The sequence below is a fragment of the Elephantulus edwardii genome, unplaced genomic scaffold (genome assembly GCF_000299155.1).
Source record: "Elephantulus edwardii isolate Elephantulus edwardi_28Jun2011 unplaced genomic scaffold, EleEdw1.0 scaffold00055, whole genome shotgun sequence".
Lineage (NCBI taxonomy): Eukaryota > Metazoa > Chordata > Mammalia > Macroscelidea > Macroscelididae > Elephantulus > Elephantulus edwardii.
The window spans coordinates 8,369,222-8,386,739 of record NW_006399805.1 but is presented as its reverse complement, the minus strand read 5'-3'; the positions used below and the strand labels follow the sequence as shown (position 1 = coordinate 8,386,739).

The 17,518-nt window shown below is 54.8% G+C and overlaps 1 protein-coding gene across 1 annotated transcript in view; it reads left to right on the top strand.

Annotated features, from left to right (window-relative positions):
* Nucleotides 1-1,170: 1,170 nt before the first annotated feature.
* CREB3L2 (cAMP responsive element binding protein 3-like 2) overlaps nucleotides 1,171-17,518 on the top strand; it is an 82,982-nt gene continuing 66,634 nt past the window's right edge. Inside the window, exon 1 of the mRNA XM_006887151.1 lies at nucleotides 1,171-1,272. Coding sequence (XP_006887213.1) covers nucleotides 1,171-1,272 — 102 coding nt within the window. The remainder of the gene's footprint in view (nucleotides 1,273-17,518) is intronic.

The window sequence follows — 17,518 nt, the reverse complement described above, 5'->3', positions numbered from 1 at the left end:
ACAATCATGCTTGAAAAGGTGGAGGGTAGGCGCAGGAGAAAGTCCTCAACCAGATGGATTTAATCAGTGGCTGCAGCAAAGGGCTAGAGTATGTTAGCTGATCTGAGGATGGCACAGGATTGGCAGGGTTCAAATCTGTTCTTCACAGGTCGCTAGGAGTTGTGCTTGACTTGGCAACACTTAATAACAGTTAACATACATATAAAAAGACCCTCAAAGACACAGATTGGCACAATGACTGCAACAGTGGACTCAAATACAGCACGACTTGCACCTGAGGATGGCGCAGCACCCAGCATTGCTTCGTCCTCTTGTACACAGAGTCATTATAAGAAGAAACTGACTCCACATCATCTAACTACAAGTCTCATTTAAAAATCCCCAAAGGTCCTGCTGCCCGGAGCTCCTTCCAACAGAGATTGCAAGCAGAAGCGATGCTCTTTACACAGCCTAATCCTGACCTCGCAGACTGACTTTCAGTCGCGAACTCGGCACACCCACCCTCTTTTATTAAATGTAGTCTTGTCGCTATCTAATTGGCTGACCGTCTCAGGCTCCCTTTCTTTAGTGGCGCCGCGTCCCGTCCATCATTCCAGACATAAGCACGCCATTGGCCCGCTGCTCAATAAGCCCGGCAGGGGCCGCGCTCCGGAAGGAGGAGTTTCCCGGTGACGTCAAAAGCGCGCCCTGCCCACATTCCAAAGCCGGGGCGGAGAATTCCTGTGGCCCCCACAGCTGTGGGCGGGACAGTGTGGACAGCGAGACTTCTGATTGGGACCAGCGGTTGAGGAGGGCCTCCGGTTGGTCCGTGGGCTGGAAAGAGGCGGGGTCGGAGGCTGGGTCCGAGAGCGCCGCGGAGGCGCTGCGGGGCGTCTCGAAGTTTGTGCTGGGAGCGCGCGGGCCGCGGGCGGTGTCCCGGGATGCGAGCGAGTGTCCTGCGGGAGCTCTGGATGCGCGCCCTGCCCTGACTCCGCAGCTGCCGGCCCTCGCTGCACCGCCCGACTCCCCAGGACCCGCCGGTGTCCGCGGACGCGGCCGGGGACCCCGGGCGGAGGAGCCGACGGGCCTGCGCGCGCACGAGCCTCCGCGCGTGCACGAGCCTCCGCGCGCGCGCACTCCCCCGCTCGCGCTCTGCCCTGCGCGCGTCGTTGCCTCGCGCACCTGGCCGGCATGGAGGTGCTGGAGAGCGGGGAGCAGGGCGCCCTGCAGTGGGACCGCAAGCTGAGCGAGCTGTCGGAGCCCGGAGACAGCGACGCGCTGCTGTGCCCCACGGTGAGCACCGATCGGCGGGGACAGCGGGGGACGGGCGCCGGCGGGGCCTGGGGCGTGCCCAGGTGCGTGCCCAGGTGCGTGCCCCGGTGCGGGGCTGCCCAGGTACCGGCGGCTGCCCGCCCCGTGGGGCTTCCCAGTATAGCAGCGAGCTTGCACGTCCCTCCAGGAACCTTGGCAGCCTCCGCACTTGCACTTAATAGTATCATTTCCATGCTGACTAGCGGACCGCGGGGAGGGCCCTTATTGTTTCAAACAACAACAGAATTACGTTTGACTACCGGTTGCCGATTCTTACCAGAGCGACACACCCTTTCTTTCGCAGATTCGAACTGCTGGCCTTTGAGTTCGCATCCTACCACTTTAACCAAGTGCACCAGCAGGGCTTCTCGTGTTTTGCTCCGTGGTAAACTTGTGCCTTGCAGAAGTGTAGAGTGCTTATGGGTAAAAAAGAAATAAAATAAAATATACAGCCTTCTTGTCTGAGAAGTTAAGACCTAGGGATTAGAAGGCACTGTTTTTTCTGTACACAATGCAGTCCCCCTCCAGAGCCCAGATTTCGAGAGAGGGAGCCACCCTTAAGTTCAGCAGACTGTTCACCTGCCACTCACGTGCAAAAACGTGTGCGAACAACTCAGGAGCCGCTGTTTGGAGAATGATACCTTCCCCTGCTCTCTACTCTGGGGGGAGGTCTGGCTTCTACATTTTGGCATCCTGTCTGTCTGTTGAAAACCTGCTGGAGGATCCACTAGGAGTGAATTCCAACACTAGGATAGTAATGGAGGTTTTATTTGTGTTTTAAAAGTTCTCCTCTTTATGTGTGTTTGGATAGGGCCTCGGCCTTCGAAGGAGGCCTGCTTGCTTTGGCGTTGTTAACGGTTCAGTCCAGAAGTCGGCCTCCCCCCTGCGCTCAGTCTGTCTGGAAAATCTGATCAGTTGTGTATTTCACAAGTGCGTGGGGAGCAGACAGCTCTACAGTGGCTCTGTGGTCTGCTTCAGAGGCAATGCACGCCTTATTTGCTATTGAACGTACAATATGTCTGCATTAAATAAACATCTAGATACATGTATGTAATGAAATAATGTGACAGTCAGCTTTGCTTCCTACATTAACCTAAAAAACCAGGCTCACTGCTGCCACTGTGCTGATTCTGACCTACTCTGACTTACTCATAGTGGCCGGTAGCAGAGGGTGGAGCTGCCCAGGGGTGTCCAGGGCCTGTAAATCTCTGTGGAAACAGGCTGCCTCGTCTTCTGTGCAGTGACTGGTGGGCTCACCCCACCGGCCTTTGGATCAGTAGCTTGATGCCTTACCCGCCGCACCACCACAAGGCTGCCCTCTCTTAAAGCACAGAGAAAGAGCACAGTGTGGGGTTACAGCCCTGTTGTGGGGGCAGTGCCAGGATATTTGAAACTTTTGCAGGGTGGCCTTTGCCTCTGGCTGCCGTTATTTTGGGAAAAGGGACGCGGGAGGCCTCTCTTCTGATTCCCACTGGCCTTGTGGCGGCTGCAGACAGGAAGAGAAGAGGTGGGAGCCTGTGAAGGATGCCAGAGCCAGGTGTGCATAATGGCAGCTCTGGGGCCAGATACGTGGGGGGTGGGAGGCAGATGTGTGGTGAGGTGGAGCAAGAACCAGGTGTGGCTGTGGGGGGGGGGGCAGAGCTAATTTTGTGGTGAAGTGGGGGAAGTGGCAGGAGCTATTTGTAGGGAGGTGGGGGGGGATCCAGATGTGTGGCGTGGTGGGACAGAAGTCTCCTGTGTAATAGGGTCCCAGTCAGGAGCCAGATGTGCCGTGAGGTTCTAGGGAGGAGCCCATGTGGCTGTCTTTGGTTTGGGGGCCCAGATGGCATTGGCGGAGGACTCGAGTAGCCCTCAGCTATCTTCTGAGGAGTGGGCACTTCACGTGTTTCTCTGACATGGCTCCCTTGTAACCATCTGTAGAGGGCCGAGTCTTCTCGAAGATGCCTCGAGCTGCAGCTGCCACAAATCCCATCCCCAATCCCTGTGCCTGTTCTTGGGTCCCGGGGCTCCCATTGGCGCCAGCACGGAGAGTCCTGAGCTGACCCCCAGGGCTCTTGGTCTGCGGGCAGAATGGGCTGGACCCATTCACACCTGCAGCCTTTTCTGGGGTGGGTTTTGGGGTATTTTTGTGTGAACAGTTTCAAGGATGGAGACTTTGCATTTGTTTTGATGTCAAGGGCTTGGCTTTCCATGCCATTGTGATGAAATAGTGATGTGTGGGTTGTTTTTCTTCTAATCCCATTTAAAACAAGCCCAAAATGACTCTCTGACTTTTCCTATGGGACATGTCTTCTCTCAGGACAGCCCAGCTGTGTGTGAGATGCAGCTGCTTCAATAAACTGTGTGCCCGCCCACTGAAGCTGCAGACTAGATGAAGACCGACCCGCGGACGTCTTCTTGAGGGGACTCCTTGGGAGCCCGCAGGACAAAGGAGGAGAATGGCCCTTTCGAGTTCCCCAGCTGTTCTTATGGGCGCTGGCAGCCTCTTTGCTCTCACCCTGGGTGCCAGTGGGTTCAAACCAGTGTGGAAGGAGGTGGTGATTCTGCAGCACAGACATTATCTTCTTTCCAAACTGAAGGGGGTTTGATAGAGCCCTGAAAATAGATGACATTTTCTCACCTGCCTGTGAACTGGGTTGGGCTTCTGTGGACAAGCTAGTTATGAATGTTGACCCTCTGCAGTGAGGGGCCTCTCATCACGGTCCTGTGATGAGAAAGATGGTGAGATTCTGCATACGTCCCATTGTTCATCTATTCGTTCCACAAATACTTGCTGGACGTCTCCACCTGCTAAGGACTGTGCTAACCACATAGGAAGCATCACGAACAAAGTGGACAGTCCTCACCTGGAGAAGCTTGCCTCTTTGTGTGTGTGTGTGTGTGTGTGTGTGTAGGGAGAGAAATGAGGAATGATAGGTAAGGAGCCCAGGTTGTGCAGTGCACTGTATGTTGTGCCACTAACTGAAAAGTTGGCAGTTCAAATCCACCAGCCTCTTAGGAGAAGGATGGGCAGTTTCCTCCTGTAAAGATTTACTGCCTCAGAAACCTGATAAGTCACCAGAGTTGAACTTCCTGGACACAGTAGAGTGGAGGTACCTGTGGTTATAACCCTGCTTGGGGTGGGTTTTCTGTTAAGGAAGCAGTTTTAGTATTGTTGTTGTGTATTGTCGAGTCAGAACGGACTCTTTGCTGACCCTCCAGCAGGCTTTCAGAGGCTGTGAATTGCTTGGGAGGAGACGGACTGCCCATCTTTCTCCTGTGGAGCTCCTGGTGGATTCGAACCACAGGTCTTTGAGTTGACAGTGCAGCCACTGCTGTGGAGTTGTTTCCACTCTTGGCCACGCTGCGTCCGATTTCTCCAGCTGTAAATCTTGACAGGAAAAGATTGGACGCATCCTTCTCCCTTGGAGCGGCTGGTGGATTTGAACCTTGGAGCGGCTAGTGGACTTTTCAGGTCACAGCGTCCCCCATACTGCGTGACACCACCAGGGCTCCTGGTATGAGTGTGCCCTGATTCAGTTTCTTTAGAGATATGAGAGCAGATTCGGCAAGCTGCACAAAAGCAGAGATGGAGGAAGGTGGATGCAGGGCCACGCAGGGTCTCCAAGGAGCAAGGACCTCCCCCAAGAGCCGGTGCGAGCCTTCACCCAGGGCTGGTGCCGCCTTCTGACCTGGGAGACAGTGCGTGTCTGCTGGTTGAAGCCGTCCACTTGTGCTGTTTCCTTGCCAGCAGCAGTAGAGAACTAGACAGCACACTAAAGAAGTAAATTATACAGGACGTGCAGCAGTGGGGGGGGGGCGGGGGACAGACACCGCAGGTGGAGGGAGCGCCAAGCAGCGCCTTGAATAATGTGCTCACGGGGTGCTTCTCGTGGAAAGTGGCTCTTAGTGGAGACATGAAGGAGGTGGAGTTGTTGACTCTGCAGACGAACAGCCAGCTCAGAGGCCCCACAGTGGAAGTGGGTCTGGTGTGAGCTGATGGTAACATCAGTTAGTTAATGGCCAAGTATGCTGGAGGTTCACATTCCCCCGTGGACACCTCGGAGAAAAGTTCTGAGCATTCACCTCTTAAAAAATCAGCGCTGCTCAGGTGGATGTGGTCAGATGTAGCTGGGGCCACCGGTGAGCCAGTGTGACGCAGTCTTGGTCAGCCCAGCCTAGTAAATGCAGGTGGCTTCCGAGAGGCTTGCCTGTCTGTGGACTGGAGTGAATCTGTCCAGCTTTGTGGATGGCACACTATACCGGGAGCAGGGAGCCCAGGGAGGGTGAGGCTGGGCTGTAAGTTGGGGAAGGGATGAGGATGATAAAGTTGTTATTAGAGTTGGTTCTTTACTAAGCCTCCCGTCCTCACGGTCATCCCTGTGTGCTGCGGTGCAGTCCTCTGTCAGTCCGTCTTGCTGTGAGTCTCTCTCTCATTGTTCACCCTTTGCCTTACGTGACGATCTTCTCCAGGAACTGGCCCCTCCTGATAACATGTCCAAAGTACATGAACGAAGTCTCACCGTTGTCACTTCTGAGAAGCGTTCAGGCTGCACTTCGTCCGCGATGCCGTTTCTAATACTCCTCAACATAGACCCTCCGTTCTTCTCTGCTCTTGCTTATTTATTGTCCGGCTTTCACATGCTTGTTGTTGAGTGTCATCAAGTTGGAACTGACTCCTAGCTGACTCTCTCAGATGCTGTAAATCACACAGGAGGGGATTGCCCATCCTCCTTCAGAGAAGCTGGTGGGTTTGAACCACTTACCTTTGGCAGTGCAGGTCTTTACTAGCTAGGCTACCTGAGCTCCCTTTCTTTCACACGCATGTTGTTGTGTACGGTAGAGTTGGAACTGACTCACAGCTGCCCCTCCAGTGGGTTTCCAGAGGCCTAAATTGCACAAGATTGTTCATCTTTTTTCCAGTGAAAGCAGCTGGTGGATTTGAACTGCATAACCTTGTGTTAGCAGCACAACTCCTTACCACTAACTAGACCCCTAGCACTCCCTTTCACGTGTGTAGGAGGAGACTGAGAAACCAGGGCATAAATACCCAGTGAACCTTAGTCTTCAAAATTAAGTCTTTCAAGAGAGGAAAGTAGATACCACCTGTTAAACCTTTAGTATCTGAAAGGAGCCTTGTCCCCTGAGGCCATGGCCTGAAGGCCTTCTCAGGCTTGGTTGATGCTCACCAGGTACTTACTACCTTGGGATTCTTAACAAATGTTGCACTATTTTCAAGTTGCACTAGGCTCTGAAACTTAAGTTGTAGCTGTTCCTCCTAAAAGGTGTTGTCTGGTGCTTTACAAAATGATACAGTGTGACCCTCCTAAAGACTCAACAGGGACAACAGTATTTCTTTTTAAATTATCATTTGAGCCTTTACAGAAGAAATTCGTTTTCCGTTCAACCGTTCACACTCCTTTTGTTTTATAATGTTGGTTGTAATACCCACAGTGAAACTGCACTCTTCTCATTTCCTCCCTATGAGTCCCGTTTCCATCTGTCCTTCCCACCATCTGAGCTTTGTTCCTGGGGAGATGATGGGGAATGCATTTGATCTTGTGTGGTTGGCTGTTCTAACGCGCGTCCCCCGTGGTGTTCCTGGGCCCCTCACAGGCCTGTCTGCTGTTTGGCTGAAAGTTGAGCCATGGGGTGAGTTCCCAGCTCAGAGGGTCGCTAAGGGACACAGCCTAGGGGGTCCCCTCAGTCTCTCCCAGATCAAGTTTCCTTTGAATTTTGCTCCATTTTCTCCACCTACTCCGTCAGTGGTCCCTTTAGGAAGGTCCGCAGTGGAAGCTCTGCACCGTCTAGTTCGTCGGCCGTGGGGCTGTGGAGTTTGCTGTCCACATGATCCCTCACTTCTTTGCACTGATGCTCTCAGCACGTCATTGTGTTTCTTCCCTTTTCTGTGGTCGAGGGAGACACAGTCTGGACAGCTTCTCAGAAGCCAGAGCCCTTAACACCCCAGTAGGATGGACAAGGTTGTATTTGGGGACTGTCAGCTATGCCAGTTGACTGTGATGTCCCCAGAAACCATGGTCCTGAGGCCCTGTGACCGCACATTCTGAGAGGGGTATTTTATTCTCATTTCTCTGATAATGATTTGGAGCCTTAAAGATTGAAGCAACTTGGAGAAGGTTCCACGGGCTAGTTAGTGACTCCTGCCTCATGGGTGGGCACGTGCGGTGCTCCGAGGAGGATTTCGGGGACCACACCTGTGATTGTGAGTTCCTTGTGGGGCTCACCTGCCACATACCTGCTTCCACCACTGGAGGGTCCCGTTGTCTGGAGCTGGGGTACAGCCCTCCCTTAGTGGTCTTTCCTGAGCTGTCTGCAGCCGGTGTTCCTTGCAGAGCCTACAGGAGGCAAGGGGAGAGGGCTGGAACCAGCCTTGCTCAGGAGAACCTGGGTGCCAAACCCCATAGGCTTTGCCTGGACACTGGAAAACAGAAGACCACACGGTGACCCCAGCTGACACAGTAGGACTCCCCCAAGTGTTTCCTGTGCTGCCATCGTTGTGGGAGCAGGTTGCCTGTCTTCTCCCGTGGAGTCGGGTGGCGGGTTTGAATTACCAACCCTTTGGTTAGCAGCCAAACACTTTAGCTGGGGCACTAGCAGGGCTCTCTAATGACGTGAATAGCTAGGCGAGTGTGAGCTTTCCTGTTAGAAGCTGGGTGACAAGACCAGGGGCTTTCTGTTGAAACTTCAATGTAGTTTCTACACTAAACCAAAAACATACCAGGCTGCTGGCTGCTGGTTCAACCCCAGGGGGACAGTGTAGATCTGTGCCCACAGCTTTTCAGTAACTGACTTTTTGGAAGGTGAACCACCAGTTCTTTCTCCTGGGGCACCGTCTCTGGGTGAACTTGAACCAACCTTTTGGTTGGTAGCCAAGTATTTTGACTGTTTGCCCCACCCAGGAATCCCCAGTCTCCAGACAGAGAGTGAGATAATGTTTTAATTCAGTGAGTCATAAATTTATAAAGGCTCTTGTTCTGAGCTGCAGAAAAGGAGGAGGGCGCGTCCCTCGTGGTCTTGCCTGTGGGAACCCTGCCCCGGTGCTCCACGTGTCTGACACTCAGGTGTGTTCCTTTAACACCTGTAGAAGTCATGTTTCCGAGAGAGCAGCCTGCAGTTTAAAGGGCAGGACAGCACGGCACATCGGCGTGCTATAAATGCAGACTATGTCTGCAAGATATCGAGGAGTCAGTAACCGGGGGCTGAAGTTCAGAGGCCCTGAGTGTGGAGGTAGTTTACACTATCAGGGAGGTGGGAGGTTCAAGTCCATTCACAGGTACCTCAGAAGAAAGGTGTGGTGGTGGAGCATGGTCCTGGGGCCTCCTGAGTCGGGCTTGACTCGCTGGCAGCCAGAGGCCTGGAGGAGGATGGGGTGCTAACAGGCTTGTGTAGGAAGGAGCCCTGGTAGCCAGTGGTTACACACGGCCTACTCACTGGTGGGTCTGTGGTTGAAAGTGCCAGCTCCTCTGTCAGTGTTCGCATTGAGAGAAGACCAGGCAGTCTGCTTCTGTAAAGATGTCTTGGGGTGGAAACCCTATGGGGCACTTCTACTCTGTCCTGCAGCTTTGCTAAGAGCAGAGACTGGTGCAGGACAGGGAAGGGTTCAGAGCTGCTGTACATGGGTCATGGGCAACTTGAAGCCACACAACAACAACAGTAGCAGCAGTAAGTGGTTTTAGTGTGGTAGCCTATTTGATCTTTTTGTAATGTATCTTTAGAGAGCTTCATGAGTTATAAAGCAGCATTTGTATCAGCTTGTTAGGTGTTTTTTTTTTAATGACTACCTCCTTTTAAAAAAGTAACTAATGTGGACTTTTAAAGCTTTGTGAAGGTATCATAGACCTTCTACTTGTTTTAAACCTTGAGCTTATAAAAAGGCAGCTGTTTTAAAAAGTAGCTGGTGGTTAAAGCCTGATACTGTTCAGCAGAGTCACTTGACAGAAGGACGGTTAGGGTTTCTGAGGGTGTGCAGACTGTAGGGGAGCAGACCCTGGGGGAGTGGACTGCTGGGGGATGGACCCCCAGGAGTAAACTGTGAGGGAGTGAGCCTCTGGGAGCAGACCCCCAGGGTGTGGACCTCTGAGAGCAGTTCCCTAGGAGCAGACTCCCAGGGAGTGTACTGTAGAGGTTGGGGGAGCAGACCCCAAGGGAGAGGACATTGCTGGGGGAGGAGGTATCTCCAGGGAGTTGGAGGGGGAAATCAGACCCCAGTGGAATGGACCCCAGGGAGAGGCTTACCAGCTTTTTTCTCCTGTGGTGGTCTTGAACTGGAACTCAACCTCTGAGCCCCCAGGGCTCCCTGCTTTATAGTCAAACTGCTCAAGTTCTTTGTCCAGTCACTTGTTAAAGGGTGGAGGCTGAGCCCGGTCAGTGGGAGGCAGCAAGTCGGAGGGGCACTCAGTGTCTGCCCACATCTGGCCCTCCGTTCCCTGTCAGGGTTCAGCCGGCGCCCTTCCTGGGCTGGAGGGGCTCCCTTCCCCAGACCAGCCCAAGGACTCTGTGACTCAGTGGATGTTGGAGGTTAGGAATGGCTGATCCACCACGGCCTTAGCTCTGATCGGTGCCCCAGCTGGGCTTTGGGGAGTCTGGGCCCTGACGGGCTGACAGTGGCATTACTTCTGGTTATCCCACTGCCACACGCCGGTGGCCAGTGAGATGCGGGAGGCCTCGCTTCCCCTTCCTGTACCTTCTCTCTCCACTGGTCCCTAAGTGCCCTTGTCGGTATGTTCAATTTCCGCCCCTTGTCAGATTTCTCTCTGGAACATTTGGCAAACTTACTCTAAAAATGACACCACCATTGATGTCAGGTGCTGTCAAGTTGATTGTGGCCCTGTGAGCAACAGATCTGTGCGTTGCCCTGTCCTGTGCCATCGTCACCATCTCCTGTGGCTCACCCCCATTGTTACAGTCATGGTAGGCTTACTAGAAACAATGCTATTGCCACAGCGGCCAAGTCCTTCACTGCTGACTGAAAGGTTAGTGGTTCAAACCCACCCAGCTGCTCCAGGAGGAAGAGATCTCCAAGTCTTTCCTGGCAGAGCTGTGGGTGGGTTTGAACTGCCAGTGTTGTGCTTAGCAGCCAAGGGCTTAATTGAGAAAGGTTACGCAGCAAGTAGTGAATACTTTCCCCCAGTGGGAGCCCTTGGGCCCGGCCTGGGCCAGCTGGTGTGGTGGCTTTTGGGTGACATCACAGGTCAGGGTGTCGCGTCTGAACACCCTAGTCTGGGATGGAGTGTGTGGAACGCACATGTCCAGGGTCACGTTCAGTATGACCACTCTGGGAAGAAGAGGGTCATTGTGTCCTTTTTCAGGCTGGAAGGGACTTTTCCCAGAAGTCCACCAGCTGCCTTCTCTCTGTGTTTTGTTGGCAAGGGTTTGATCACATGACTGTTCATTTGGGGTAGGGGACACACCTCAGATGCAGCTGGTGTGACCCTTATAATGCCAGGGTGCGTGAGGTGTGTGTTTAACCAGGGGCTGTTCTCACACTGGGGGGTGAGCAAATAGAAGAGGTTCCTAAATGCACAATGGTTAGTCTTGGGAGCGAGCTGGGGTTGGGAATGCTGCAACCCTGGAGGGACAGCCACGTGGGGAGCTGGGCAGACCTGTTCCACCTCTGTCTGCACAGCCTCCCTAGGTGTGTTCGAACAGCTAACTTGTGGCTGGTAGTCAAGGTCAGTTATTTCTACCTCCCAGGGGCCAGACAGGAATAAACAAACAAAAACAAGCCTGTTGCCCTGGAGTCAGGGACCCTGGAGGCCAGGAGACGCCCACTCCACAGCATTTCCAAGCTTTGACTCTCAGGAAGAGACTGGGTCATCTTTTTCCCTCAGAGGGCTGTTGGGTTTGAACTGCGACCTCTGGGTTAGCAACCAAGTGCTTACGCGCTGTGTCACCAGGTAGAGGTTTGCAGCTGTGCAGGCACCCTGTGGCAGTAGCGTCAGCTGTGTGTTGTCTTCCTCTCCCAGTGCAGGGCCCTGTTGTGGGTTCCCCTGGTCTCATGGGTATCTGCTGTCCCCTGTGAGAATGGGCTCAGGGGGTGCCAGTGCCCCTCACGCTGTCACCGGGGCCGTTGGGAGGGGCTCCCTAGGATGACATTGTGGACTGAGCACTCAGCTCTCATCTGGGTCAGATCCTAGGTGACCTGTCACCACGCTCCATGCACAGGACCAGAAGGACCTGTTCTGTGCAGGACCAGGGCCGGCTAGCCCAGTGCTGTGTGTCACGGGGACATTTGGCAGGTAGCACATGGTTGGTTAAGCCTCAGCGAGGCCTGTGCAGCCAGCACTGCCCACCCAGGGCCGAGGCCCTGACCTGCCTGTGGGCCCCTGGGGGGCAGATCGGATCATCCTGACCGGCTCCTGGCAGGCTCTCAGAGGCAGAGGGGGAAGGCCCTGACCTGCATGTGGGCAGACATGGGCCGGGCTCTGACACGGAGAGAGGTCGCTCTGCCCTGCCTGTGGATGGGTGTGACCATGACGTGCTCATGGTTCTGGGGGCAGATGGTCTTAGACTTTGGTGGGACAGTCTGTGGGGTTGAGGGGCACGGATGACACCTGATGTGCAGTGGGATGAGCGAGGAGCCCCCGTGTCTGGCTCGGCCCTGAGCTGCTCCCTCCGCACCCTGTTCCCGTGTTGCTGACTGCAGACCAGACTCCCAGGGACCTCTCCCCACGTGAGGGCTGTGGTCCCCAAGAGGCAGCAGGGGACTGCAGCCCATGTTTTTGGGGAGCCACTGTGCATCCATCAGAGCGAAGTAGAGGCAACTGTCATAATGTTTGGGATGATGGGAGTTTCTCCTGTTTATCTGTTGGGAGTTGAAAGTATAAGAGACAGACCCACCAGCTGTTCTGTGGGAGAAAGACGACACGGTCAGTTCCAGGCAGACCCCCACCTTGGGGCCCCTTGGGGACACCCCCGTACTGCCCTCCAGGTCGCTGTTGGACTGAGTTGGAAGGCCCTTTTCACTCTGGGATGCTGTAACACTGAGTAGCATAGTTACACGTGTAACTGTACCTGGTGGGTGGTGCAGTGGTTAGTGCTGGGTTGCTAACTGGAAGTCCGGGGGTTTGACTCCCCGGGCCACTCTGCAGAGGGAAGGAGAGGCCACCTGTGGCTTTAGGCTGATGGCCTTGGGACTCTGGACAGCCCGTGGAGCAGTTGCGGGTCTGCAGGCCCAGGAGCCAGCTGAGGGCAGTGGGCATCCTGGGTGAGTGTGCTGTGCTGGGGGGCAGGGAGCAGTGGCCTCTCCTCTCCCCAGGGTCAGGGCTATTTGTTAATCCTCTTGTTGAGGACAGAACAGCAGAGCCTGCGCTGACCCTCGGCTTCTCCATGTCCAGTCCCGAGCTCTTGAGTCTGCTTGGAGCTCTTCTCGCCCTTTGGCTCTGGGTTTTTGCCTCTGGGGTGAACAGCTCGCAGCCCCAAGGATCCTGTCTCGTCTGTCCATGTGCTGTTGTCCATTTGCTCCCAAGCTGGGGATCAACCCCATGGGGCTGGCCCAGCCCCTCCCCCATGTCAGAGCCTCCACAAGGAGCGTGTGGTCTCACCCAGGTGCCTGCCGGACCCTAGGAGTGGGGCATGCCATCCTAACTCTGCTCCGGCATCTGGTGACCTCACCTCCTCAGCTTCTGGTTGCTGGGCCTCAAACACATGGTCAGTTGCAGCGCCTCCAGCCCCCCTTGTCTGTACTCTGCACCCGAGGGCCCAGCCTTTTCAGGACCGTGAGGTTGGTGCTGGCAAGCTGTCCAACTCAGCTGTCATCGCCTGCCTCCTGTCCTGCCTCTCATGGTCTCAGCCAGGCTTTGCAGCGGTTCCTGAAGGGCTCGCTGCCACTGTTGTTGGGTATCGTGGAGTCACTCTGAGCCACAGCTGACCCTCCAGTGGGTTTTCAGAGGCAGTAAATCACACAGGAAGAGATTGCGGTTCTTTCTTCTGTGGAGCAGCTGGTAGATTCGAACTGTGTGCCTTTGGGTTGGCAACACAGCTCCTTACCACTAGGCCACTAGAGCCCCCTCGAGTGCTTTAGATGCTGTTTTTAAAGAGTTGAGATGGGCTGATTTCTCATTGGTCTATCGGTGGTGGGTCTCAAGAGAGTAGCCTTTGGAACACAAGGTGTTTGAAGATGTGAACACGGTGGGGACATATTACGCCCCTCTTGGGTCACAGTTTGTTCTACTGTAAAACACCGCGTTTGTGCTCATGGTCCCTTCAAAGGTGGACTGAAAACAGCAGCCCTGTGTCTTGCTCTGCCTGGGTGAGCCAGCTCTCACCCTCACCCACTCCTCCCAGACCCTCTTAGCACCCCACTGGCCGACACACTGATGGCCTCACCTCATCTCTTAGGCAAGGTCCCAGCTCTCGGGCTCAGATGCCACGTGTGGAAAACAAGTCTGTCTCCTTAGTAAGGACATGGGTGCTGGGCTGTCCAGCCCGCCCTCATGTCCAGCCCCAGCTCAACCAAGGCCGGCACACCCTTCTGGACCGCCAGCTCTCAGCCGTAGACTTCTCTTTGGCTGCATAGAGTTTAAGCTGTTAGTATTTGTACAGTGTTTACAAGTTAAGTAATCATCCGAAAAAGGAAAACAACAATGGTGGCAGCTTCTGTGTGATTTGAGCGTCCAGGTTGCCCACTGCTATTTGATCTGGTTTCTGACCAAAAGCCCTGCTGAGGAAACGCTGCCAGAATACAGGGTTGGATAGAGAGAGGCATGAGGGAGACCCCACTTTCTTAGCTTAGGGAAAAGAAACAAAACCAAACCCCCTTTTCAGACATCTTGGCAAATGAACAGAGTCGGGGTGAAAAAAAGAAAGCCCGTTTCCTCGTTGTCTGAGTGGAAAATCTGGGTCATTCTTTTCATTTCATTTCATATCGTGGAAATGTCTGAGCAGTTTTTGTTTAAAGGCAAATTCCTTTTGGCTGAGAAAAGTCTGTAGGGTTCAAACTGATAGAGCGATGTTTTTAAAGAACTGGGAGGAAATGAGGGTTTGTGGTGGGCAGGCCGCCTCCCCAGCCAGGCCGGTTCCTCAGTAATTTAAACCCGAGGTTAGCAGTCAGGGGAGGGGGGTCCCAGCGGGGAGAAGGCGCCGTGACTCCTTCCTGGCCCATGCTTCCTGGCTGCATCCTGGGGAAGCCGAATACCTCCCCAGGGAGAGAACCCCTGCATGCTGTCAGCAGGGGGCTGACCTTGGGGTCCTCGGAGCTGAGTGGAAGAGGGAGTCATCTGACAGTCTCCACAACTTGGGGTAGTTTTCCATTTCTGTCACTGGAACATGGGCTGGCATGACAGACCTGGAGATGGAGACTCAGAGCAGGGCTATTTGCATTGGGTCCTGAAGTATGACTAGGAGTTTGGGAGGCTGTGGGGCCAGCACGTGGGGAGGAAACCAGCTGTGCTCGAGGAATCTGACTCATAGCGCTGCCCGTGTGTGCCGGAGTAGAACTACTGTACTCCATGAGGCCCACCGTGGCAGCTTCCTGCGCGGACCTCTGGTACATATCCATGGGGAGGTGTGTGTCTTGGGTTTGGATCCCATTGAGGGTTGCTGTAAGCTGAATCCAACTCATCGGTCATAAGTTTAATTTTCAGAGCTCAGTCACCAGCTTTCCTGAGGCCTCTCTGGCCGCACTTGGGCCTCCAGGATTCTGGTGGGCGGCCTAGTGTGTCAGCCGTCCGCACAGCCCTGAGACTGCAGGCGCAGGGTAGGGTGTGGGGGTGTCAGGGCTGACTGTGGGGTGTGGAGGAGTCTGAGATGAGGGGCCTTGGTGGGGAGTGGTGGCAGATGAGTGACCCAGAGGTGCCCCCAAGGTGCTGATGGTGGACATTCTTCAAAGTCTTTTGACAGAAGGAGGTCCGGGCCAGTGTGGGTAGAAGGAGAGTTTGGTGGGAGAGTGTGGCTGGCTGAGTTTGCAGTGACTGCCACACTAGAATATGGCCCCTGAGTGAGGCTTACCTGAGCCAGTAAATGCACATTAGCCCCTCGTTTTTGAAAATTAGGTGCGGATCTGTGTGTAGTCAGCAAGAAGCCTGCTAGACTCAGAAGAAGAGCCTTCAAAGTGTGTGTGTGAGTGTGCTGCATGCATGGGTGTGAATGCACATGTGTGTTCACACGTCTGCATGTGTATGGGCTGGAGTGTGTGTACACGTGTGAGTGTGTGTACACGTGTGAGCGTGTGCACGAGCGCGTGCATGTGCCGACGGCCTTTCCAGCACCGCCTCCAGGAGGCTCATAAATGCAGGGCCCTCTCATCCGCTGTGTTTTTAGCGAAACATCGGCTAACTAGGGGCAGATGTGTGCATCTCCATGTGGAAGCCATGAGAGGGTCAGAATCAGCGCGACGTCCTCCCCGTTCCCTTCACAGACGTTTATGAGGCTCACAGTCCAGGCGGCGCATGTGGTCTAGCGGGAAAGGCTGTTTCCTCAAAGCCCGGGGGACTGCTCCTGGTCGCTGCGTGGTGAACTGGCCTGAGCTGGTATTTGAGGCGGTGGGCTTTGCTGAGGCCCCTGCAGTGGGTTTTCTGGCTCTCTGGTGGGTGACTGCCCTTTCTCCAAGGTGCTTCCTGGCACTGAGAGGACTGGCCTAGGGGCTGAGGGGCTGCCTACTCCCAGCTGGACCTCCTACCCTCTGGACCTCGGTCACTGTGTGTTGACTGACAGCTCCCGGGAACCAGGCAGTCTTTTGTCCTGTGATGAGAAAGCAGGTGGAGAGGTACAATGGTCATCACCTGTGCCCTCGACCTGTGTTCACTTCTTGCTGCCACCACCCTGTCAGTGGAAGCTGGCCTGCTGCCTCCACACAGAACACCTGTTAGAGCTTTGAGACTGAGACCGACCCTGAAGAAAGGCCTGGAGATCAGCTTCTGGGCATGAGCCACAGAAAGACCTGTGGATCCCAAAGTTCTCACTGCTCAGGGAAGGCAGTGGGCCAGACAGTGTCCTTCCTTTGGTGGGCCAGAGGCCAGGGCTGCTGGCCTCACAACTGCTGGGCACCTCAGCCTGACTCACGGGGGACTGAGGAATGTGGGGCATGGTGGTCAACACACATGAACACGTCCACATCCACAACAACACACGTGCACATGACGCACATACAAAGAGCACACATGTGCACCTAACAGACAGCACACATACAGCTCGTACACACAGCACACTCCCCTCACAGCACACCCCCACTTTCACCCCTGTGGTACGCCCCGTCCCCACCCCCTGCAGCAGTTTGTTAGTGTTTGGACGGAGAGGGAAACTGAGGCTAGCAGGAGGCAGATGGCCCAGTGGGTGGACCTGACAGACCTTCAGCTCCTCACCCCGCCCTCCCATGTGGGATGTGCTGAGGGTCAGCTGTCATGATTTGGTGCTGGGACAGCCCCCTAGCCCTGCCACCAGGGTCCCGTCATTCACTGCTCCCCAGCTGTGCTGACACTGCCTCCACAGGAAGGTGGTGTTTGTAGGGGGATTGGTACAGGCCAGAGGCAGCATGCAGTGAGTGGAAGCCAACCAGGGCACTGACCACCGCACCCTCTACTGTCACACTGTCCCCTGCTCCACTGCTGGCACTCCATGACCCCACTGCAGATTCTGTGAGCTGGGCCTCACTACCGTTGGTCTCCCCAGCCCATGAGAAGCACCGTGAAGCAGAGACCTCATCTGTTAGCACAGCTCTGCCCAGCTCCCAGTGTGATACTGGCTGTCTTGGCCCAGCTCACCCGGGCCCAGGAGTGTTGCTGAATGGTGACTAAATGCATGCATCTGGGGCTGACACACCTGGCTATAGTGCCTCTTTGAGACTGTGTCACAGGCAGCGATCAGGCCCCATCACATGCTGTCTCTAGCATTGGGCTGTTTTCAACAGCTAACACACACACTTTGGCTGGTCACATTATTTGCAGTCCCTGCTGTGTGACAGCACCCTTCCCACTTCTCCCTGGCTTCGCCGTTTCCGCTCGTCCCCCTCTGCTGTCCCTTCCTGCTTTCTGAGTACTGCTTCCGGCCCGTGCTGGTTTAATCTGTGTGGTTGATTGTTCTGGGGGGACGTTCCTTACTATCATCGTTGCTCACTCCGTGGGCCTGTCTGCCGTGTGGCTGGGACCAGCTGCAGGCCCTTTTAAACTGCCTGTGCAGGACCAAATTGACAACAGCATCCCGGCAGCCTGGTTAGGGAGCTCAGGAGCCAGGTGTTGACGCTCACGGAGGAGGGGTTGTCGGGAAGACTGGAGAGAATGCTGCCCAGCTTGAA